This window comes from Postia placenta (assembly GCF_002117355.1).
Source record: "Postia placenta MAD-698-R-SB12 unplaced genomic scaffold POSPLAscaffold_7, whole genome shotgun sequence".
NCBI lineage: Eukaryota > Fungi > Basidiomycota > Agaricomycetes > Polyporales > Adustoporiaceae > Rhodonia > Rhodonia placenta.
The window spans coordinates 1750913-1774833 of NW_020169838.1; the positions used below are offsets into that span (position 1 = coordinate 1750913).

Here is a 23921-nt window from a genome sequence, read left to right on the forward strand (position 1 = left end):
GACATTATGATGGCCACTGAAACCCTGCCAGTTGCCGTGTCAGGCTCGGATTGCTTTGGGATGATGACATCGAAGACTGGAAACGTTACGACAGCAAGATGGACGAGAACGGCAATGTAGAAGTCGTCGAGGTTCCTGCCTTCAAGGGCGGTGCACCTTCTGAGGCAATGGTGGCATACACGGCGTGGAAGCGTTCTTCTCAGGTGGGTACCTTCTGCTGCATCATGCCATTATCTATCTCATTGGCACGCAAAGAAAAAGGGCGACCAAGAGCCAGAGTGACAGGCACCCCCCCAGCGGTGGATGGCGGTAGGCACTAGTTCATTGGGATGCAGCCGGGTGCTCATGTGTTCGTATGTAGGAGGTCAAAGCGCGTGGCCGTGCATACGAAGTGGAGGCGCGAGGCGTCAAGGGGACTTGAGACGTAGGCGTTCAGGCCATGTGTCGTCTATTTTATGATGTTGCTGCTTCAACTCGGGCTCCCATACATGTCCTCTCGTCGTATCGTAAATTCTCACTTGGATTGCTGAGACACCGTCCTCATGCCTAGACACGCAGCAGAGGTACTTCAGTACTGTTTCAAATTGGACAACGAATAAATATATTCTGGACGCGCACATAGTCAGTGGTCTAGTACCATATGACACGCTGATCGAACCACAGTAGGTAGTGCACAACAAACAGATATCTGTAGCATATGATGCAGAGGGGAACGTCGAGTGCGTATCGTTCACTTTGTCAGTAGGGTCCTTGGTGTTGGCGATTGCGTCCCGGCGCCGGATGCTCCGTTGTGATGGCTAGCATGTAGTGAAGTGACCAATGGTCGCGGGGGACGTATATGCTAGGCGGCTACGCATCTTGCTGGGTCGCTTGAGATGTCGGGCAGCGCTGCATGGACCGCGACATACGGGGCACATCCCCGTGGACCTTCATCGTGGGTGGACATCGGTTAGACGAATGGAAGGTAAGTACGCAAGTCATGCCTCCGAGTCTGCAAGAAGCGTCAGCAATTCCAATGGATGTCCCGTCACCAGAGCTCCACGCAAGAGTCTGCACTGATTTCGGCCAGGGAAGCGGGGCACTGCGTCTTGGTTCTCCCCAAGAGTGGCCCACCCTCGGTCGAGGCGGTGAGGTAGAAGCGACGATGAGGTCGATCGTTCAGCATGGAGACGAAGACTAATGGCCATGTTATCGTCAAATGACTTGTCGCAGATTGTCTGGTCTCCTGATGCGCGACCCAATGACGAAGGTCGACCGGATATGCCGTGTCGTCCCGGCGGTGCCACAGGCATAGGTCTCACGGCTGCGGAGCGGGATCGACCACGTCGAGCGAGAGCATTTCGCGGCGCACGCATACCCTGGGCATCCAGGGATGCCTATATGCCCACGCTGACTTGGACCATTCCTGAACAATCGAGTGACCATGAGATGAATCGATACTGCAAACGCATGACGCGCCGACACACGTACCTTGACATAGCCTTGGTGAGATGAGGGTAAGTGGCTGGAGAACCAAATCCTCAGGCCGACTGCGGACGAACGTCAAGGGAGAGTCACACAGAATGTATGCTAGGAATCTCGTAGAGAAGAGCTCCCTCTTGACAAGGGCTGTGACGCAGGGAACCGACGACATGGCCGAACGTCCACATCTCATTTGTCGTCCACGAGAGGCACAACAGGCCCTCGTACAGGATGCCAAAGCCTTCAGCTTCCCGCAAGACAGCGACCACATTAAACAATCATCATCAGAACGATATCAGTATATGCATGACCACTGGACTACTGACGGTAAAAATTGCCACAAGGCTGGCCGCGGAACGGTGTGCTGCACCTGGACGCACCGGCTAACAGAGAGATGTCGAAGGTGAATGCTGTGTCGTGGTGGCGCGGCAGGCACGAGGAGCGCGGCAGCGCATAACACGCTATCACAGCGCTACCGCTCGCAGAATTGGTGATACGTGGTGGGCGTGCAGGATGGCCGTGGGGACGTGGGGCCGCTGGAGTACTGGGGCACTCCGGGGGCGTGTTGAATCATATCACATGGCTCTACTGTCCTAGCAAGATCCGAGGCGAGCGAGGGAAACCCGTAGCGTTTACTCCAGTCCCGCGCTCTAGTATCCGTAGTCCTGTTATGCAAGGTTTCAAGTCGGCGCACCTCCTGTTCGTTGAAGGACACGCAGTCTGCTTGTTATACTGGTGCACCGGACGAGGACAGGAGCACGTCCACACCTATTCCCTACTAAAAGCATATCAGTCGTGCGCGCTGATAACACTGTATTTCGCTTACTCCTTCCTAGTCGTCTACTTGAACCCTCGATCCTAGATGCAGTTTACGGAAAGCCTGTTGGCCGAACAGACCGACTGACTGCGGATCTCGCTACACGTCGTGTAAGCTTCAAAAACTACTGCCGGTTAACAGAGCTCCTGCATAGGCCTATATAATATGGATATCAATGCACCCGGGAGGTGAAATAAGGAACATGGAGGTGCGCACATGTAGTAGTGGGCCTAGGATGCGCGTTCGCCTGCAAAGGTATGACTCCACCTCCTGACCGACTTTGCCAGGGATACGACCATGACGCGACAGAAGGATACAGCGCGTGTGCCGAGGCCTCCGATACTGGTGTAGCAGAGAGCAGGGCGTCCGGGAGCGAAAACGTCGAGGGCGTAGAGACAGAGGCTACACGAGAAGAACGCCAGGACTGCCAGATGACCTACACCCCGGAACACGCACGATAGTTCGCTCGCGCTCCCTCTTCCCCATGCTACCTGACAGCCCGTGACCTTTACTCCCTCCGCTACGCACTACACGCGCATGTATTATCCGGCATAGGGCAAGGCCCTCAAGCGGATACAAAACTGGATTTAAAAAAATTAAACAAATTAAAAAAACGCCAGGACTGTCGCAAGTCTCCATCGACATTATTCGCGTCGAGATTCGCAAGGCAGAGGCGCTGTCGTTGCCGCAGCTCCGGGCCGACCCCGCTCTTCCGCGATCTGATCGCGAGCTGTGTGACGTCACGTTTCCGCCCATGGAAACGTCCTGCGCCCTCATCATGCTCAGGCTCTGCAACGTCCGGTTCCCCAGATCCGCCCATCTTTCCAAGCCGCGTATGTCATCCGGCTTCCTACTTCGACCACAAACTGGGCTGCAACAGGCTGCAACAAACAGATCTGAGAATCGACCGGAGAGGAATCAAGTATAGATCTGTCAGACGGGCCGCATGGCCCCACTGCTTGCGTTCGTTCGTTAACGTTCCTGGTGTGAGCTGCAGCGCCAGTGATGAGCTCATGGGGCTTCGAGGTGCACCGACGATACCCGCAGGCGTCTGTATCTCGCCCAAATTTCGCACTGCTGGATCAAGACGAACTGCCCCTCTCATGGCGACGGGAATTTCTGCTTCATCGCATTTGCTTATTCTCGTACAATCTACGTCGGGGCTTCTCCTCAGCGAGGTTCTCAGGCATGCTGGGCTGCCTTTAGATTATTCTACGCTCCATAATATTGGTGAGTCGATGACGCTTTACCTGAAAACCCTCGTGGATCTCCTATCCTCATTTTGGATGAGCATCACTGAGAATACGAATCTCACGTCCTCGAGTCTGTGTACCACCCTTTGGTCAGAGCGGAGGCGCGGTACGTGCCAATCCAAATACATGTCCCGCATTAAGCTCGAGTTTACTTATTCAAGAGGGTATGGTTGAGAGCTGGTCTTCCACGGCTAGACTTCGTGCTTTCACTACCTGTCTTCAACAGTATCAGGAGCTTGGAAACACCATTGAGACTATCACTAATACATTACCGGAAACATTTGCAGGACGCCAACTTGATCAAAGTGCTCTGGTAGTCGTCGGTGGTTTTTGGGCCTTGGCGAGCACAACGTCCCTGTGTATGTATCGAAAGAGCCGGCCATTGGGATCTGCAGGATTAATCCGCCTTACTACAGGTCACAGGGTACCCGACGCCTATCACATTACGACAAATATTGACGCCCTTCTTTCAGTGGAACGTCTTGAGACCACGAAAGACATGTCCAGAAACGCGACGACACAGAGCCGTGTGAACGGTATTAATTTAGTCATTCAGGCTCCTTCTCTTAAGAGCCGAATACAGTCCACAGCAGCCGCAGACGTTAACAGAGACTATGCGGTCAATTTCACCGCCGACCCTGGTGGATGGGACGTTGGAGCATTGCCTATCGATTATACCGAAACCTAACCCAGAGGAGCGCTGGCTACTCCAGTCGAGTTCAGCTCAACGACGACAACGGTATGTCCGCCGACTTGCCTCATTTATATGTGGCCGAATCCTCACGTTTTAATGTCGTTTGCACGTAGACGATATTGGGGACATTGACAACGCTCCTATTGAGCAAGCACGAAGCGAACGCAGCCTCGCCGTCGTCTTGAGTCCGGGCGTCGCCCTCTTGCAAGTGTGTCGCTTTACACGCACTCCGACACTGGCATGTCCCCGCCCCCTATTTCCATCTCATCCCTACGGCTTCGGCTGCAGATTCGGACGATTCAGTCCTTGTAGCGTTTGCACGACAATGTCGCCGCATGCTGATCATCACAACACTCGATGACTAACTCACCGCTGTAATATCTTCGTCCCCCCTCATGACCCCTGCTCACCTGAGGCGGTCAGGCTTCTTATCCGAAGGGCACCGCTCAGGACCCTCAGGCGCCAGCCCGCTTGTGGTCCTTCGGATTTGTTCGCCTAGTCGTTCGCAAGCGCCTTAGACACGCAAGGACGGTCTGTGGTCCGCAGTGTGGTCCGACGGGTTGTTCTCCATCTTGCTGAACATATACTTTTCGCCGCCAGCGCGCGCTAATGCAACGAGATTTTTTGGATGCGCATCCCTGAGCCTGTCAGGCGAAGGTCGCCAGACGCCGCGCATCGCTGCACATCGTGACCCAGGGCAACTGCTGCAATGCGCTCTTTCTGAGTCGCACGGTGTAAAGTGCGCGCGATCCGCGGCCAAACTGTCCTGCAGCAGGCGGAGGCATCCCTGGTCGAGCATCAAAATTTGCCTGATTCTGGGCGCAATGCGTGCATCATGGAGATATTCACACGCGATACTTCGTTTCCAGGCAAGAGGACCCTGGGACGAATTGAAGGCGGTTCATAATGCACGAAGATAAACTCTATTGAGGATCAGAAGAGGAACGTGCTCGCGATAAGGCTATGCGGAGGCAGATACCTATGGTCGATATGTATGAGCGGTGCCGCGTCAGACGGCGTCAGAAGGACAGCGACGAAAGAAGGCAGTGCGCAGCTTGACCATCATCCAATTATCGAGATTTGCTGTGCGAAGTGCAAACAGAGACCGTAATATGTTTCCTTGTAGCATCGCCGCATGCGTTATTTTAGCTGAGAGTGATATATTTTCGACATGGCCGCGCTGATACTTGCCGGGGTGCACCTTCATTGCTTCCAGTGCTGCACGTATGGATATCATTGTATGGACACGAGTTCCCTGTCATAGTGATTGCAATTGAGGCCGTCTGGTCAAGAATGCGCGGAGACGCCATGAAGCAGCCGTGTGGCTACATAGAAGTGTTCTATCTTGCAGATGGGAAAGTAGTGGCCTGATACACGTGCGAAGGCCCACGAGAGGCGTCAATGTCTTGAATCCAATGTCTCTGACTTTCGCCGTATTGGGTGCGAAGTTGAATGTGCGCGAGAACCACGGGACATATACCATCGAGCTCCACAGCTCTTTCCCAATTTATAATAGGGCGATGCAGGAGCCACGATACATATACTGGTAGCCTGCGGGACAGGACCACAGCGCACCTCCTCTGTGATCCCAGTCTTGTCTCTTGACCGTCCCAGATCCCCCTGCGCCTGAGATAACGATCAAGCGGAGCCTTCGATTACTCTCAAGGCGAGGATGCCGCGGGCATCTAAAAAGCGAACTCGGAGGAAGCCTGTCAGAATCCTCGTGGTAAGGTGATATGTCAGACTCATGCCATTCAGGACTGAGACAGAATATAGCATAGCAAAGGACCTTCCTTGCCTGCGGAAATCTGGCTGCAAGTCTTCGACGAGCTTGCGCAGGGGGGCGACTATGACGCAATAGCAACATGCGTCGACGTGTGCAGGGTATTCGCGAAGTGGAGTGAGCGATACATTGATGGAAGGTCGTCCTATTTCACGCTCAGGAGCGAGACAGACGTTGGACGTGCCGCGAAAGAAGTTGCAACGAAGGGGCTGATGGCTTGGCGAAGAGTGGGTGAGGTCTCTATAGAGGGAGATGATACAAAGGCGATCCCGCACGTAGCATCGTTCGCGTCGACGTTCGCAGCTGGCACGTGGGTCCGCGTCGTGAAGTTGACCATCGAGAAGGCGTCGTGGCCGTCGTCGCTCCGGGCCGCCGATGCCGCCGTCTTCCGGGATTTATCCCGCTGTGCCGCGATCACCCGCCTCACCCTGAATGACGTTACGTTTCCATCTATCGTCACGTTTGGCGCCCTCGTCTCGGCTCTGCAAGGTCTCGAAACCCTCAGCCTCCGCGATGTCAAGTTCACCGGATCATCGTTCCTTCGCACACTTGCCAATTTCCGCCTTCTTCCACAGCCCAAGAGCCTGCAGCAAATCCACTTGGGCCCTGAGGCCTGACAACTGGGACAAGCCAGAATTCACTCGTACTGCGTGGCCGTGCTACACGGAACTCCTTGATTTTATGACGGCCGTGAGCAACCCTTGTGGCAAATCCCCTTGCGTATATCCGTGGGGCTCGGTCGGCCGCTTGCAACTCGATGAATCTGTCTGGTGGAGATTCTCCTCCTTCTCCATCGCTCGGCTCTTGCATGCGTTTCCATCACTTGTGTCCCTCAAGTTTGGAAGCGCAAAAGACATGTTTACGAACGCACATGGCATTCCTAGGGACGTGAGGATTACAGGTGTCCCTGCGTATCCCAGGCTGAAACCAATCAACATCGTCGTGGAATATAGGACTTCCGGGCGGCCGCAGCATGTTGCCAATATTGTCCGTTCGTTGATCAAGATGGACTATCCCCTCAAAATCACAGAGATCATGACTCCGATATATCTCAGTCGCGATGTCACTGATACGGTGGTCGTCATCGCTACGAATGAATTGATCAAGCAGGCGGGACCGTCACTCAAGTATCTTGATTTTTCTCTCAAGCTCCGTGTAGTTCCTACACCGTCATGCAGCGATAGGGGCGGATTTCGTTCAGACCCATGTGAGCATCTTACTGTGATCTTGCAGTGTCAAGCATTTCTCATACTACTTGTAGACCGCCTACCCAATTTCCTTGAAAGAACATACCTCTTGTCAAGTCCACCCCCTTACCCCAAGGCGTTCTGGATCTGTGCGTGCAAGAGTTTGTCTCATGTCACATCGACATGCGTCTCTTCCGTCGACATATGTATCAATTGGTTCTCATGGGATGATCGAGGAGAGTTGAACAATGTCTTTACCCAGTTGGACGCCGTGCTTTCAATTCCTGTCTTCGACAGCCTCGTGCACGTTACCATACGTGTAAGATTCGATGAGCCTGACCTGTCTTTACAAGAGATAGAGATGGTAGAGTGGGCATATTGGACGAAGGCATGCTTGCTTAGTCTCGATAAACGGGGAATTCTAGGGTGTGTATCGATTCTCCCATGCGTTATTGAAAACAATGTAGTCCATATTGCTGATGCATTCTTCTATAGGATTGAAGTATGTGAAGAGCGCCTAACGCCCCATGTTAGGCTCGGATTGGTTTGGGATCGTGGCATCAAAGACTGGAAACATTATGATAGCAAGGTGGGCAAAAATGGAAATGTAAAAATCATCGAGATTCCTGCTTTCGAGGGCGGTGCACCTTCTGAGGCAATAGCGGCGCACACAGCGTGGAAGCGTTCTGATCAGGTGGGTACCTTCTGCTACATCATGCCGTTATCTATTTCATCGGCATGCACCCGAAGGGTCACCGGCGATCGATCCTAACTGAAGAAATGGCGGCGCAACGGCATGGATACATTCTTCTCAAGTGGGTGCCTTCCGCTGCATCAGGCCATTGTCTATCTCACTCTAATACAGCTAAAGGACGACCAGCGATTGATCCTAGAGTCAGTTCATTGCGATGCAGCCGGATGCTCGTGCGCTCGTGCGTAGGAGACCACAACGCGCGGCCTTGCACACAAAGTGGATGGGCGAGGCGTCAGCGGCACTTGCGACGTAGGTGTTCAGGCCAGGTGCCGTCAGTTTTGTGATATTGCTGCTTCGCTCAGACTCCCACACACGTCCTCCCGCCGTGTCGTGAATTCTCCCTTGGACCTCTGAGACACTGTCCTCATAGTTGGACACGCAGCCGAGGCACTTTGTGCTGTTTCGAATTGCACAACGAATAAATATATATTCTCGGACGCGCACTTCAGTCAGCGGTCTAATACGATATGATATGCTAGTCGGACCACAGTGTAGTGAGCAACAAACGAATGTCTATAGCATATAAAAGGGAAACGTCGGTCTTGTCAGCTGGTGAGGAGGCGCCTCGACCAAGACCTTAGCAATGTCCTCACCGTGTCAAGACGCCGGCTTTACGATAGACTAGAGGGCGTAGCGTGACTGGAGGATGTCCGTTAGATCGGCGGGCCGGGCAAAGATCGGAGAACGCGCCCTCTCGGTCCTCTGCAGAATACTGCCAGGTGAGCTTGTTTTTGTGCACTTACCATTCGCCGCCTTGACCAGCGGTTGTATGACTCTGGATACGATTTGCGTAATATGCCAGCGGGCGAACGCCGGCGGTCAAGGGAGGATCACGACGGTCGCTTGAGCGCATTCGTAATGCCGTTGCGCTTCCCGACTCACCACCCTCTCCCTCTGCACTCTGAATGTATCTATGCGAGCGCCCTGTCTCGCTGCACGTCGCAAACGTGAGCGCTTGCTTCCAGTTGAGACTCCAGAGTGATATGATTAGCTCGTTCAGAGATCACAAGGAACGTGGAGGCGCGCACCCGCAGTGATAATGTCCACCAATCTTCTGCCACCCGCGGATTCTACAAGACCCGCGTGGACAGGATAGTCTGGACGTACGATGTGGAAATCTTATATGGCATACCATCGGGTTAGCATGGCATAGAACCGGTGAGCAGATGGTATATATCGCGCAGGTATTGCATATGCCATGACAACGATCTCTCGCGTAGACGCCTGGACTGGGGTTTCAACGTCGATGAAGGGCCCGATGGCTGCGTCGCACAAGAACAAGTCATTATAGACATCCTGTCTCCAACGCGTGATTGGCGTCGAGCGTCGAGCGCTCCTTTGATTTGCGGCAACCTGGAAAGAGCCGCTCAGATCCACTCGGAATAATAGACGGTGGAAAATTGGGAGCAGGAACCGTGTTACTGTACCTGAAAGTCGCCTCCGTGGGTCAGCCTGCACAGATGACTCTGATGCTGCATCCTTGGTCCACACCGGACACAACATGAGATGAACATGGTTACCCGCTTTCGCGGTTCGTGGATGTGGGCTGAGATCAGTGCTTGTTTTGAAGTCTTAAGACGTATCGGACTAATACGAGCGGCCGTCACTCACATACGGGCGAAGACGCAGATGAGCATTTAATATCGCTGACTACAGCCGAGATCGTGAAGTCAGAGAGGTTCAGGGGGCAGGAACACGTAGCGGGCCGCCGCATGGTACCTCCGGCGCGCCCGGGGAGTGTAGACATTGATTGGGAGGACTAGCTATCCCGGTATGACCGAAGTAGTTACAATCCCGTCGGTAAGTACCCTGAAATTCAATTTGCGTTATCTGCTCATGTCAGTACATCCACTAGTGACCTGTTTGAGGATAGCGCACCTGCATTAGCTATGGCGAAGGCTATCTCCCGCCTCGTTCAGCCCAAACCTCACTGCCTCTTGCGTAGACCGATGGTCGGGGCTTCTAACACAACATGGGACGCTTCAAGGTGAGTTCACCAGAGACCTTGCAGCGTGCTTCCGGCACCAGTAGAGGATGGCCAAGGGCAGGCAAAACACAGCAGGACGTGTCGATGTTATGAGAGAAGAGGGCGTTGTGGCGGGCGTCTGGCCGTGGATGCCGCCCGTCTCGATCACTTTGTTTGTCCTCATATATCGATGATGACACCCTCCCAACGATCGTTTGAGCGTTGTACTTCACGCCTCCTCTATGCTCTCCCGCCTCTCGAACATTTCGGCCTCAAACACCGGCAGGCATGGGCGCGTGTCCATAGCACGCATTTTCTGCTCCAACCGCACATGAAGCATCACTCAATACCTAAGCTGGCGCCTCCTGCATGCACGTACATCTGCGATAGCCCAGCTTCCGCTCTGTTCATAATTCTGGAAGCAGCTTGGGGAAGCATGTCGGGCGACAACCGGCGGACGCCTCGTCCCGCCGCACGTTGTGTGTATCTGAACAAGTACCACACGAGTTAGTGGAAATTGTACAAGCTCTGAATATAAGGAGATGGATGCACTCGGGTGATGAACAAGGAATACCGAGATGCACACCTCTCACCTTGGGAGAGCATCTGCAGGATATAGCAGCCGACGGCTTGAGATGCGTGCCTGCCCGTGGAATTTGGTCGGTTGGACGGAGAAATATGACCACAACACGATAGGAAGATGCAGCGTAGCATGTCAGGGCTTCCGATATCGGTGTAGTTGACAGGTACAGGTGAGCATGGCATTCAAAAATGGAAAAGCTGTTGAGCGTATCAAGGCAGACAGCCGCTACAGGAAAGAGGTTGTATGATGTACAACGACAGCTGTCACGTCGTATGCCTGATAACATCATCTCCCCTCACCGTCTCGGCCATTCCAAGGCTGGCTACGCTCGCTCCTCAGACGGAGGACGTTCACATGTCTGGCGGGTTGCATTATTATTACCGCATGAAACCACCGAACCCGAGAGTGCCATGCCACAACGCCGCAGCCACAGATAACACGTCCTCACAGATTGGTGCCGCGCGGCGGGCTTGTGATCGCACACCTGCATTTTTGAAGCGAGTAGGCCGATGTACGAGGAGAAATGGGCCGAATATTCGGGTGGTCTGCGGCGCCCACGGAGTATCTTGCTTATTTGTGACTGTACGTGTCCCAAACACGTTAAAACGTCTGTACAGCGTAAACTCCGGGGGCGATGCAGCCCGCTCCCTAGCTGTGCATGTCAGCATAACACGCATATATGATACAATTCGCATGTCGACTCATGGATCATCACGACGTCCGCTAGACGCTCACCACGTTGGGAGATCAGCTCCAAAACTTCCAAGCAGGGTGCAGCACGACCAGGGGACATCATTTGCCCTAACAAGCCGAGCGAGGATGGGGGATCGCGCTCTCCCGGGACCCTCAGGATCCCGCGAGGCGAGTTGGAGTATCGTGTGCCACTGAGAGGCACTGAATCATAAGCGTCGGGCATTCGTGTGATCCGAATATGGATTTTGTTTGAAATTAGAAAGTCGATGGAGGAACTTGGGGATGCACACCTGCAGTGTACATGCGAGGCGCAGCCATTGTGTGATTCCGCGGGAAGTCGGAGCCGAGTAGAACATCTTCCGGTCGACTGCCCGACGCGTCGACGACGAGCCGAGCCTGCGTAAGAGCATATCTTCGTGGCATTGGCACTCTTATATCCGGATTGCGATCATGGAAACTTCTGAGCAAACATAGCAGATGTTTGAACCAAAGTGATAAATATATTGTGCAGTGAGTGGTCAGACGAGCAGCGTGTTCACATCGAGGCCGTGTGGACCCCTGCGCCGTGACAGAACTGTGGAGCTTTCGGGGTCGAGGCAGCGTACGCCGTGCAGTTCGTATCCAAAAGAGGCCCTGTCGTGCATATCACATGCTTTATCTGCTCGTGGTGTTCGCAGCATGCGCAGTTCGCCTTTGCCTGCAGTGCAGACACCTACCTATCTTGCCTGATGTTCCGAGAAAGTAACTGAGGCTTGACGCGAGGGATCCTCATGGCGGCTGCGGCAGAGGGCGTGCGGTTGATGAGGCGCTTAGAGATGGAAAGCTGTGCTTTCATGTGGAAGCAACCACATCAGCCATACGTGTATTCTCGAGCGGTGCAGGGGGGCTCCGATCTCTACAATGCAGGTATCGGAGAATGTGAAACTCACTGAATATGTGTTGACGCTACGCGGGGCACAACAGCCTCATTCGTATCCAGAACATCGGAGGGAAGTTTAGAAGGATCCATGCCGAACGCAGGTTTCGTGCAATTCTGTCCAGATAGGTAGTGGAGTTACTGTACTTATTTCAAGCCTGTTTAAATATCACCGCATACATACACAAGGAGTCCAGTCGCACATCGCACCACATCTCGCCTCACAGTCACAACCGAGCATCCGACCTGTAAGTCCTCCTAGGCAGCGCAGAGAACGGAGAGCTTGTCTTATTGAAGTATGAACAGCTTTCGATGGAAGACAGCGAGGAACATGCAACAGGGATGGTATCTCTGCGGTGGGAAGACCGGAATATGCCCGGCATCTTGGTGAGCACGAATCCACAGGTTCCAGTGTCGTGCCTGCTAACCAGACAGCATGCAGATCAGTCAAGGACCTTCCTTGCCTTTGGAACTCTGGATGTACGTCTTGGGCGATGTTGCGGAGGAACAAAACCCCGATGCAATAGCAAGATGCGCGAGGGTCTGCCGATTCTTCCAGCACATGTACAAGAAGCGTTTAGAGACGTACCAGAAGCGTTTACAGACCAGACTGACGTTCAGAAGCGAAGAAGACGTGGAGCGCTTCGAAACAGACACTGCAGCGATGGAGATCGGGGGCTGGAGAGGACCGATATTCGTCGCCATCGAGGGAGAAGAGGAGTCGAAAGCGATTCCACACGTGGCCACGTTTGCGTCCAGATTTGCAGGCAGATGGACTCGGATCGACGCGCTGGACATCAACGCGGCGTCGTGGCCGTCGTCGCTGCGGGCCGCCAATGCCGCCGTCTTCCGGGATTTATCCCGCTTTGCCTCGATCACCGCACTCACCTTGTATGGCGTCACATTTCCATCCATCGTCACGTTTGGCGCCCTCGCCTCTGCTCTGCCGGGCCTCGAAGAGCTATTTCTCAAGAATGTCAAGTTCACCAGACCCTCATTTCCATTCGACCCTCAGACACTTTCCAATTTTCGCCTGCTGCCACCAATGAGGAACCTGCGGGTTATCAGCCTGGGCGACGTGTTCGCCAGCTCCTGGTTTAAGCTCGATCCTTCTGCATGGCCGTGCTATACAGAAATTCTTGCTTTCATGGCCGCCATGAGCAACCCCTGTCGCAAGTCCCCTCGCGTCTACCCTTGGGGCTCGGTCCGCGTCTTGCGACTCGACGAGAATATCTGGTGGAAATTCTCCTCCTCCTCCATTGCCCGGCTCCTGCGTGCACTCCCATCACTTGAAAAGCTAGTGCTTGGAAATGGAGATAGTGATGATGCGAACCTTGAGATTACAGGAGTCCCCGCGCATTCCAGGCTGGCACTAATTACAATTGGCGTGCATGATGCCAGTGCCCAGCCTCAGCATGTGGCCCATATTATCCGTTGCTTGATCGATATGGAATATCCCCTCAGAATCATGCGAATCTACGCTGAGGTATATCCCTTCTTTAAAGACGCTGATACGTTGGTGGCATCCGCCATCAATGAATTGGTTCAGCATGCGGGACCATCACTCGACGATCTTGGTCTTTTTCTCAAAGGCAACAAAGATGATGCCGACTGGGCTCCATTTGGTAAGCATTCTGGCCTTGATGCTGCTGCGGACGAATTGAGCCTGCTACTATGGTTCCTCGGTGGTTTCGCCCGTTGCTTATATTCCTTATAGATCGTCAATGTGATTTCTTTGAGAACACAAGCCCCACATCCCTTCGAATCCATGGTTGCAATGCATCCTGCCTTGACGTGCGCGAGATTCTGTCTCACGTCACATTAAGACATGTCTCTTCCGTCAACATCCGTTTCAAACAGTTGGGACGGAGTGACCGAGGAGAGTTGAGTGAAGGACTTTCGCAATTGGACACCATGCTTTTACCTTCCGTCTTCGACAATCTCGTACACGTACTGATATCAATAACATACCTGGAAGCTGAAGAAGACATGACAGAGTGGGTGTGTTGGATAAGGTCGTGCTTGACTAGTCTCGACAAACGGGGAATTGTAGGGTGTGTATCGGTCGCTCCATCGGCTATTGACAATATTAACTGTCCACATTACTGATGCAATCTTCTATAGGATCGAAGTAGTGTACGATTCGTAGTAGGTGACAGAGCGCCCAATGTTCGATATACGGCGACCGCTGACAACCTGCCAGTTACAGGATCGGATTGAATTGGGATGATGAAACCAATGACTGGAAACGTTATGATAGCAAGCGGAACTCGACTCCCAATTTACAAATTGTAGAGGTTCCTGCTTTCGGAGGTGATCCACCTTCTGAAGCAATGGCGGCATACACGGCGTGGAAGCGTTCTCCTCAGGTGGGTACCTTCTGCTGCGTCAAGCCATTATTTATCTTAATCGAACACAGACAAGAGGCCACCGGCAACCGACGCCAGAACCAAAGGGAGAGGCGCCTCCCCGGCAGTGGGTGACGGTACGCACTAGTTCATTGCGATGCAGCCGGATGCTCATGCGTTCGTGCGTAGGAGGTCACAGCGCATGGCCGTGCATACGAAGAGGAGGCGCGAGGCGTCAAGGGGATTTGAGACATAAGCGTTCGGGCCATGTGTCGTCTATGTTTTGACATTGCTGCTTCGCTCGGACTCCCGTGACATATCCTCCCGCCGCATTGGAAATTCTTATCTGGGCTTCTGAGACTCCGGCCTCATGGCTAGACACGCAGCCGAGGCAGTACCGTTCAAATTGCACAATGAACAAATATATTCTGGGTCGCGCACTTAGTCAGCGGTCTAATATCGTTTGTTACGCTAGTTGGACCACAGCAGGTAGTGCACAGTAAACAGATATCTGTAGCATATGATGCAGAGGGGAATGTCGAATGCGTATCGTTTCAATTTGTCAGTAGGGTCGTTGGTGTTGGCGATTGCGTCCCGGCACCAGGCGTCCCGTTCTGATGGTGAGTCTAACATGTAGTGAATCTACTAATATTCGCGACGTCGGGCGGCCCCGCATGAGCCGTAGCATACAGGATATGCCTGCGCACGGTTTATCGGCTGGTGAACAGAGGCGCCTCGACGACGACCTTAGCAATGTCCTCACCGTGTCAAGACGCCCGCTCCACGATGGACCAGCAGGGCGTAGCACGGCCGGAGGATGTCCTTTGGATCGGCGGGCCGTGCAAAGATTGGAGAACATGCCCTCTCGGTCTTCTCCAGGATGCTGCCATGCAAGCTTATACTTGTGGCTCGCCATTCACCCCCTTGATCCAGCGTATGTTTGGATCTCAATCCATTTTGTGTGGTATACTCGCGTGCGGACGCCGTCGACGGCCAGAGGAGGATCCCGACGATCGCGCATGCGCGTCCGCAATGTCGTTGCGCCTCCTGACTCACCGCCCTCTCAATTTGCACTCTGAATGTACATCTGCGAGCGCCCTGTCCTGCTGCATGTCGCGAGCCTGAGCGAGTTTCGCCAGTTAGGACCTTTTTATAGGAATACAATTAGTTCTTTCAGGTATCACAAGGAACGTGAAAGCGCGCACCCGCAGTGATAATATCCACGAATCTTCTTCCACCCGAGGGTTTCTCCAAGACCCGCGTGGACAGGATAGTCTGTACATACGAGGTGGAAAACCTATAACGGCACACATTCGGGCTAGCATGACGTAGAACCAGTGATTGGAGGTGCAGTACCTATCGCGCAATCTTACGTAGGCCATGGCAACGACCTCTCGCGTGGACGCCTGGATTGGGCTCCAACGTCGACGAAGGGTCCGATGGCGGCGTCACCCAAGAATAAGTCATCATAGACGTCGGGTCGCCAACGCGTGATTCGCGTCGAGCTCTCTTTTAATTTGCGGCAACCTGGAAAGAGTGGATCAAACCCACTCGAACTAGTGGACTGTGGTAGCGTTGGAAGCGGAAAACATGTCACTATACCTGAAAACCGCCTCCGTGGGTCAGCCTGCACAGATGGCTCTGATGCTACGTCCTTCGTCCACACCGGACACAACGTGAGATGAGCACAGTTACTCGCCTTCACGGTCCGTGGAGATGGGCTGAAATGAGTGCTTGTTCAGAAGTTTCAAGGGGTATCACGAAGTGAACTTCGACGAGCAGCCATCACACACGGGCGAGGACGAAGATGAGCATTCAAATTTGAGGTCATAAACTCAACGAGATCTCAGGGTGCGGGGACATGTAACGGGACGCCGTGTGCTACCTCCTGCGCGCGCGAGGAAGGTGGCTAGTGATTGGGACAACTAGCTATCCTGATATGACCCAAGTAGTTGCAACCCGGTCGGTAATTAGCCTGGGATTCAATGTATGGTGCCTGCTTGGGTCAGTACATTTACCAGTGATGTGTTGGATGACAGCGCACCTGGATTAGCTACGACGATGGTTGTCTCCCGCCTCGTTCAGCCCAAACTCCATTGCATCTCGCGTAGATCGATGGTCGGAGCCCCTAACACAACACGAGTCGCTTCATGCTGAGTTTACCAGATTCCTTGCAGTATGTTTCCAGTACTAGCAGAAGATGGACAAGGCGGGCAAAACACAGCAGGACGTGTCCATGTTATAGGAGAAGAGAACGTCGTGGCGGGCGTCTGGCCGTGGATGGCGCCGACTCGATCACTTTGCTTGTCCTCGTATGTATATCGATGATGTCACCTCTCAACGCTCCTCGTCCTTTGCGCGTCTTATGTGCTCTCCTGCCTCTCCGCATCTTCTGCCCCAACCGCACGTGAATCATGAAAATACCTAAGTTGGTGCCTGCAGCCGAGGATACCGAAGTCAGAGCATACGCCGGACACTTCGCGCGCTACCCGTACACAGCTCGGACTGGGTCTGCGAAATGGCTGTAACAAGCACTCACAGACAGACAGCGCTTCCCAACACCTGTGATGCGGATGCTTTGTTCAGGAATTTCGACTCTCAGTTTACCGCGTAGTGTGTTTCGCACTCGGATTCTCCGACCTTGATCTAATGCTCTGTCCCCAGCCCTCACACATACCTCGATCAGACAGTAAAGGGGTGAGCCGCATCAATGCGTGAAGGCCGTGCAGCATGGGACAAGCAAATACCGACAAGAGCGTATATCGCACAACCGGCGCAGGCGCCTGTCACAGGCACTGCAGAGAAAATGGGTATTATATTGGCACAGAAGGACAATCACACAGGGGTATAAAGAGGGGTGAGTACCTCAAGCTGGGATCGATTCAGGCCTTCAGAAAACCTAGACGGCGCGTCAGCGAACGTGTGGTGAAAGGCGCCTGATTGACACTCACATATTGCGCCGTCCAGTAATCTTTGCCGTCGCGTCTACATCTCTCAACTCTCATGGTCTTCACCAGGCGGATACTGTGCTGGCTCCTCCGTCTCTCCGCCTTCCGGTTCCGATCTCGGTGCCTGCCGTGCAGCTGCTTCAGCCACCATGTAGTCATGGAGAGACAATGATGTACGCTCGATAGGCGCTGCTATCGGGACGCTGCTCGACTCATAGATTCCAGAATGGCCGTCCCGCGCGTGCTCGTCAAGACGTGACGAAGGCGTACTCATGGACGCTGAGGGCGAGGGATCGTGCTGAGCCAGCGTAGAAGCCCTCCAAGGTTGCGGGGACCCATATGTTGACTGCGGTATACTAAAATCTACCTCTGCACTCCAAGCAACTGAAGACGCGCTGTAAAAGACGCGATCAGCAGAGGTATCAGACTCACAGTGCTGACTGGTCTTACCTGGATTGGCCATTAAACGGCGGCTGTTCTGCAGGATGGCCCATCGGGAGAACCTGCACTGTCTGTGCCTCTTGCTGACCTTGAAAACGTCTTGCACGGGACGGAAGTGGGAGCTTGGGGCGGTCAGATAAATCGGTGGACGGTAAATCGGTGGGCTGCGAAGAATCCGAATCCGGATGGTCTTCTTCCGGACTGTCACCGGAGACGTCGCCCTCGGGATGACCACTTGGTGCAGGGTAAGCTGTCTCGCCATATTCATATTCATACCCGAGGTCAACCTCCACTTCGTCACTTTGTGACTGCGTATCTCGCGCGTCGTGCTCGCCATTCTCGGTGTACCATGCTTGCCCGTCCTGCAGGTCTTGCGGGCCTGTTTCTGGCATGCCCTGCCAATATTGGAGACTGGAATACCCCTGCGCAATCGGCGCTGAATTGGATGCTTGGCCCATACGTGGGTCAGCATAATGTGAGGCGACGATGTCAGGGACGGTATAGTAGCTAGAGGACGGAGCCTGGTCGAACATGATCGATGCAGTGGAGGGCGGCGGGGCAGGGTCGTATTGCGCGAACTGCTGTCCTGTCGCAAGGGCCGGCGGGCGAGGTTGTGCAGCCCACTGGTAGCCGTATGGTCCAGTTGTGCTCATTGGGCCTTGCCACGACTGCGGGGTCATGGGCTGGTAATACGAGTCGTCGAGACTGGGTTGGTACCCTCCCTGGAGCTGTGACATCGCATTCATGTTCGCATGATTAGCTTGCCCCTGCATATTTTGCCTGTCGATCAGGTCATCGTCGATCATCTGCATGCTTTGCCCGCTCTGCGCTTGCTGTAGCAAAAGGTTTATGAGGATCTTCTCTAAGTTTTCAGCTTGAGCAGCAGATGGTTCGACAGTATCGGCTGCAGTGACTGGACTCGGGGATGACGGCTGGCCTGCCAAGGGCATGCTACTAGACGACGCAGCAGGGATCTGCACCGCAGGCTGCGATTGCGGCGCCTGAATGGGTTGCTGATACTCCTGCAGCGGAACCGCCGTGGATGGATTGTGGGGAGGCGGCTGAATAGGGGTACACTGGACTGGAAAATCATGACCGGCGTCGACGTCAGGTTGAGCTTGCTCGTACTGCACAGGCTGTGCGACGTGTTCAACCTGCTCGACCGATCCACTGTCCTGTGAGTCCATCGCATCGTCCATTTGCATCCATTGTCCGCCTTCGTGAGACACCTGGTGCTCAGCCCGCTCGGTCTGCGAAAGTTGTCCGCTTTGGTACGAGTCGTTCCCAGATTGGTAGCCGCTGTTTGGCAGCTCTTCCTGTTGCGCTTGCACATCTCGCTCGATCTGCGCCTCCTGGAGGCGTAGATCGTTTTCTCGCGCAGTCTGCACCTGGTAATCCGCTGGGCCGAATTGCACCTCCTGATCGCGCACGCCTTCCGTACAGTCGGTCAGCATGCCCCCCTCACATAGGCTTCCCCGACCCGTCTGCGTGTCCTTCCACTCCACGGGAGGTGTCTGTGTTTCCTGCTCACGTAGAGCTGGCTCGTCTTTTTGCACCTCCCGATCCTGCAGATGCCTCGCTGGCCCTACCTGCACCTCCTGATCACGCCGACGCTCGGCCTCCTGGCGCACACGCTCGGCCTCCAGACGGATCTGCTCCTTCTCCAGTATCGCCCGCTGTTGTTCCAGAGCTATCTGCTCTGTCGTAGCCTGTATGCGTCTCCGCTCAGCCACCAAGCGCTCCTCCTCCGCCTGCATGCGCCCAGTCTCGATCCGCGCAAGTTCCTTCTCCCGCATCTCGCGCTGTTCTTCCAAGCGGATCTGCTCTTCCATGGCCTCCACGCGCCTTTGCTCGGCCTCCAAGTGTTCTTCCTCAGCTCGCGTGCGCGCTGCCTCTCGCCGGAAGCGCTCCTTCTCCAGCATCTCGTTCTGTTCCTCCAGCACCGTCCGCTCCACAATGGCCTGTACTCGTTTACGCGTATCTTCCAAGCGTCCCTCCTCTGCATTCATGCGCTTGGTTGCAATGGCTGCACGCGCCTGCTCTACCTGCGCCCGCTCCTTCGCCCGCTGCTCGTGCTCCTTCCTCGCCTTTGCGCGTTCCGAGTCCAGCCGCGCACGCGTAGACTTCAGTACTTCCAGCGTCCCATAGACCTCTGCCCGGCGTGCTGTCATTGTCGCATAAATCCTCGTGAGCCCTGCGCAACGCTCCTGCCACTGAGTCTGCAGTCCCGCGGCGCGCTGGACCTCCTGCTCGACAAATGCTAGGTACCCCTCGCGTTCTCTCTCCATGGCCTCTCGCACTAGAGCCGGGCGCGCGCTCTGGTACTCCATCATTTTGATATGCCCGGCACACTTCTTGGCGTATATCTCGCAAGCGTACGCGGTGTGCGCCATTGACACTGTCTCGGGCGTGGGCGCGAGCCTACTGGGGGCCCACGAGGGCTTGGACGGCCCTGAAAGCAATGGTCAATTAGCGTGGCAGTAAACGAGGGCGCGAGGATCGTACCTGACGTGGAATGACTTTCATGAGCTGCTGAGATTTCCGTCTGTTGCTCGGTACGTGCTGCCGTCGTGTTGCTGGCGTCGCCGTCGGTGTGGTTCGTGTTTGGAAGGACGGTGAGTACGGTATCGTGGTTTGCAGAGGCGCTCGGGACAGTCGACGAAGCACCATCGCGGTCCAGAGAGCTCGTTCTGGACCGCGATGGTGCGCCGCCATAGAATATCGCTATGAGCTTGGCAACGATGTTGCTCTGTACATCACAATCAGCATGCATGGTGTCCACTGACACGCATGCACTCACCTGGGTATAGCTCCGCAAACCACTGTTGGCAGATACCGTCTTCTCATCACGCCGAGCTTGATAGATCTTGAACAGTCCACATGCACTCCAAATCGTTGCGAACGTGAAGGCAATCGCCACGATGTGAGCTGGACGAAGATGGCAGGTAGGGACGATGGATGCGAGGTAAGTTGGGCAGAAGTGGTTAGCTGAGTCTACCGCATCATCCGACCAGATCACTATATCTGACGACGCATCCTCAGATGCGGAAGCTCGGGTCAACGTGGGCATCGACATGGAGGTACCAAGCACCGGCGACGACGCCACAAGTTGAGTAACGAGCGCCGGAGGCTGCAGCTCAATGGGGACAGCGTGAGTTGTGGGGGCCCAGATGATGATATCCTTGGCTTCAGCCGTAGTTGGCGAAGGGGGTATAGAATGACGAGTCGGGGGAGCCGGAAGCGTGGGACGGATGGACCTACGCGGATCTAAAGTGAGCAAATGTGGCGTGCGTAGGTATTGAACACACTCACCGGAGCGAAAGCGCAACCTCTTTAGCGAGGTATGCGAAGCGAGGAGAAGCCGCGTCGATGAGCTGTCCGACGACTTCAGGTAGATATTGATTGTTGGGCATCTGCATCTGCACGAAAAACGTGAAGATGACAATGCCAATTTGGCTGGCTACTTGAAGCCAGAGCATGGTGATTCAGAGTTTCAAGTTCTTTGTGGAGAAAAACAATGAATTCGTGTCAGCCGTACTTCCTATCTTCCAACTGTGCCGTCTCGTAAAGCGACGACGCCACAAAGTGAACAAATAGTGCGCCGAGGCTGGATTGGCAAGAAGACATGCAAAACGCTGGACACCCACCGAAAGAGGATTGAATAGCTTAATGCGCGAGTGAATATAATTTTGTGAAGATTGTTGAGAGGATAGACAGTGCCTTGTGAGTGGGCGTCGAGAGCAGGACGGAGTGCTCAAGACAGCCAGAGCGGGCGGCCCGACACATGGAGTTCGCGGAGATCTAATTCCTAATCTCACACTGTGCGGAGTTCCACTCCATTACCATAAACACTTACTTGCTGCTTGTTGCGTCTCTACGAACACGAGAGGCACCGTTCGAACTCCGCACTCGGAGTTAGGACAAAGGACATAGCATTTCTGGCACCTAGTCGATTATAAGCAGGTCCCATTCCATACCACAGATGGGTCTATTATGAATGTATGCAGCAGATAGAACTGCGTTGAGCTTATTGTCTCCTGCAGAGTCGTAATGAAATCATGTTGATTGCACGAAAGGGATGCTATCCCTCTCATGCAAACACTGACGCCCGGTGGAATCGTTCCGGGATCAACGTAGCGAAAGGTGTGCGGATCCGGATTGTTCATTATAACACTCGTTTAACGATCTCATGGATGACAGATATACCCATCCTCGCATTGAACGAGCTATAAACACGCGCCATGCGCAATTCCACTGAAGTGACACGAGCGGCTATGACAGCTGAGCGCCCCACCTAAGGCAAATAAGGACACACAACTACACTTAAATGGGGAATCGCTTTCGACCCCGCCATCCTCCGATCTCCTTCGCTCCGAGGTCTGTCCTGAAGTGCTCAACGGCCTCTTCGCTCGTCAACGCCGCATTGCCCTCTATATGTCGACCGCACATACACCGGAAGAATCGACATACCCTAGGGCATCTTGCTGTCGCGTCATTCCCGTTCAAAGTATATCCTACGGGCAGGGGTTCCCTAGCTGATCTGCTTGCTGTCTGAGTGACAAATGCGACACTAGAATTTGTAGTGCTCACCCAGATACAGGACATATTCCTCTCGTATTGTCTCGGAGACACGTTGTATTCTTCTGCCATAGATGATTGGCTGTCTATCACTGAAAATCCTCACTTTCTCCCAGAGAAGTACCCCGTACTCTGCGCTACCCAGGCGGACTCACAGGTTGGCTGTTCTGACGTGACTGTTAGGCAAGACGTGGTGCGACGGGATGTATGTAACGACATCAAAGCGACATTCATGCATTCGACATCAATCCCTCCGTCTTTCTCTTTGCAGCGCTAAATATATAGAGCACAGGTGCGTGCTTCCACTTCCGTCTCGATACAAACACGTTCCTTGTCTGAAAACCACTCAATATATTCATCGCCTTGTCGCGGACTTCTTCCATCCACGTAAAAGCTGTCGCAATGTCTCATATTGAATGGAATGAGCGGCAGCATCTCGCATATACACTGCAGGTACGCGTCTCCACGTCCCTCGCCCGGCTTCTGATTCTCGATGGAAACTCATACCTATACCACATGGGCGCCCGGTGTCCAACACAATCGTCTTCGAGCCACACAGCCTTCAGACATTCGCCTCGTAAGCCCGCCGCGCGATAAATGCTCCATGGGCGGTTCGTTCCGGGCTTCAATATCACATATACAGGCTCGTACCTCCGCACTGCCTCGATCAGACACTACATGGTCAGCTTGTCAGACGCTCAATAGACAGAACCCTAGGACGACGTGCGAGTAGTTGCCTAAGCGCCGCACAGCTATGTGCATACGGAACTCCTGGGCGTCCCTCGTGGTTGATGTACCGCGCAGCGACGTGAACTTGCATGTGCTCTACCAGGCTTTGGCCGCCGTGCTCCCTACGTCGTGGGTATGTGTTCCCGCATTCCGTTCCTCGCCACGGGCATATGCGAAGGGACATGATGACGGACAAGTCAGTACGTTGACGCAGAGCTCAAGTGACGGTGGAGGGTTACCAGAGAGCGTCATGTAGCGATGGTGCCGCAGACACAAGGAGCACCGCCGCAGACCGCGACCACTGCGAGGATCGGCGTCGCGTGGCGCACTTCCTGAACCGACGAGTTGCAGGGCGATCTGTATACCCTGAAGCTCCCTGGGCGCGGATCGCATCATACCGCGTAGCTCTTTGGTCTCAGCGCCCGAGTAGCATACAGAACCGAGGTCGAGTGAGGGCAATCCGCGACGCTCACTCCTGTTCCAAAATTTGCAGTCTGAATTCCTTTGATGCGATGCGAAGAATTGCCTGCTGCGTGTGCATAGTAGGTGTGCGACAGCGCACCTTCTGCCAGGTCTGCCTGTCGGCCGATGTGGATGTGCCGTCACCATGATATTGATTCAGATGTTCACCGTTCCACAACAGCCGCGCCTTCGCGGCATAAGGCCGAGAGCTGGGACAGCGGCATCGTTGTACTTGCGGGCTGAGCAAGACTAGAAAGGCATCATCGCCTGTCCACTTCCCCCAATTTGTCAGCCACGCAGCCCCGTCA

At 54.2% G+C, this 23921-nt stretch overlaps 4 protein-coding genes across 4 annotated transcripts; 2 read left to right on the top strand and 2 right to left on the bottom strand.

Moving 5' to 3' along the window:
• Nucleotides 1-3381: 3381 nt before the first annotated feature.
• On the top strand, nt 3382-9240 carry POSPLADRAFT_1143221 (hypothetical protein; the record flags this gene model as incomplete). Its single annotated transcript, XM_024485532.1, has 16 exons — nt 3382-3508; nt 3603-3637; nt 3758-3890; nt 4005-4150; nt 4225-4270; nt 4339-4433; nt 4649-4756; nt 6002-6528; nt 6584-7215; nt 7270-7621; nt 7691-7889; nt 8061-8089; nt 8136-8198; nt 8607-8668; nt 8950-9087; nt 9134-9240. The coding sequence occupies 16 exons, from the start codon at nt 3382-3384 to the stop codon at nt 9238-9240; spliced, it is 2799 nt and encodes a 932-aa protein (XP_024339187.1).
• Nucleotides 9241-10875: 1635 nt separating this feature from the next.
• POSPLADRAFT_1034008 (hypothetical protein) lies at nt 10876-12200 on the bottom strand (the record flags this gene model as incomplete). Its single annotated transcript, XM_024476979.1, has 6 exons — nt 10876-11150; nt 11234-11392; nt 11482-11651; nt 11908-12019; nt 12052-12086; nt 12121-12200. The coding sequence occupies 6 exons, from the start codon at nt 12198-12200 to the stop codon at nt 10876-10878; spliced, it is 831 nt and encodes a 276-aa protein (XP_024339188.1).
• Nucleotides 12201-12543: 343 nt separating this feature from the next.
• POSPLADRAFT_1142875 (hypothetical protein) lies at nt 12544-14216 on the top strand (the record flags this gene model as incomplete). Its single annotated transcript, XM_024485482.1, has 2 exons — nt 12544-13732; nt 13825-14216. 2 exons carry the CDS (start codon nt 12544-12546, stop codon nt 14214-14216), a joined length of 1581 nt encoding a protein of 526 aa, XP_024339189.1.
• Nucleotides 14217-17449: 3233 nt separating this feature from the next.
• POSPLADRAFT_1056991 (hypothetical protein) lies at nt 17450-21323 on the bottom strand (the record flags this gene model as incomplete). Its single annotated transcript, XM_024480858.1, has 5 exons — nt 17450-17798; nt 17854-20296; nt 20350-20593; nt 20645-21101; nt 21157-21323. 5 exons carry the CDS (start codon nt 21321-21323, stop codon nt 17450-17452), a joined length of 3660 nt encoding a protein of 1219 aa, XP_024339190.1.
• Between the last annotated feature and the right edge of the window lie 2598 nt (nt 21324-23921).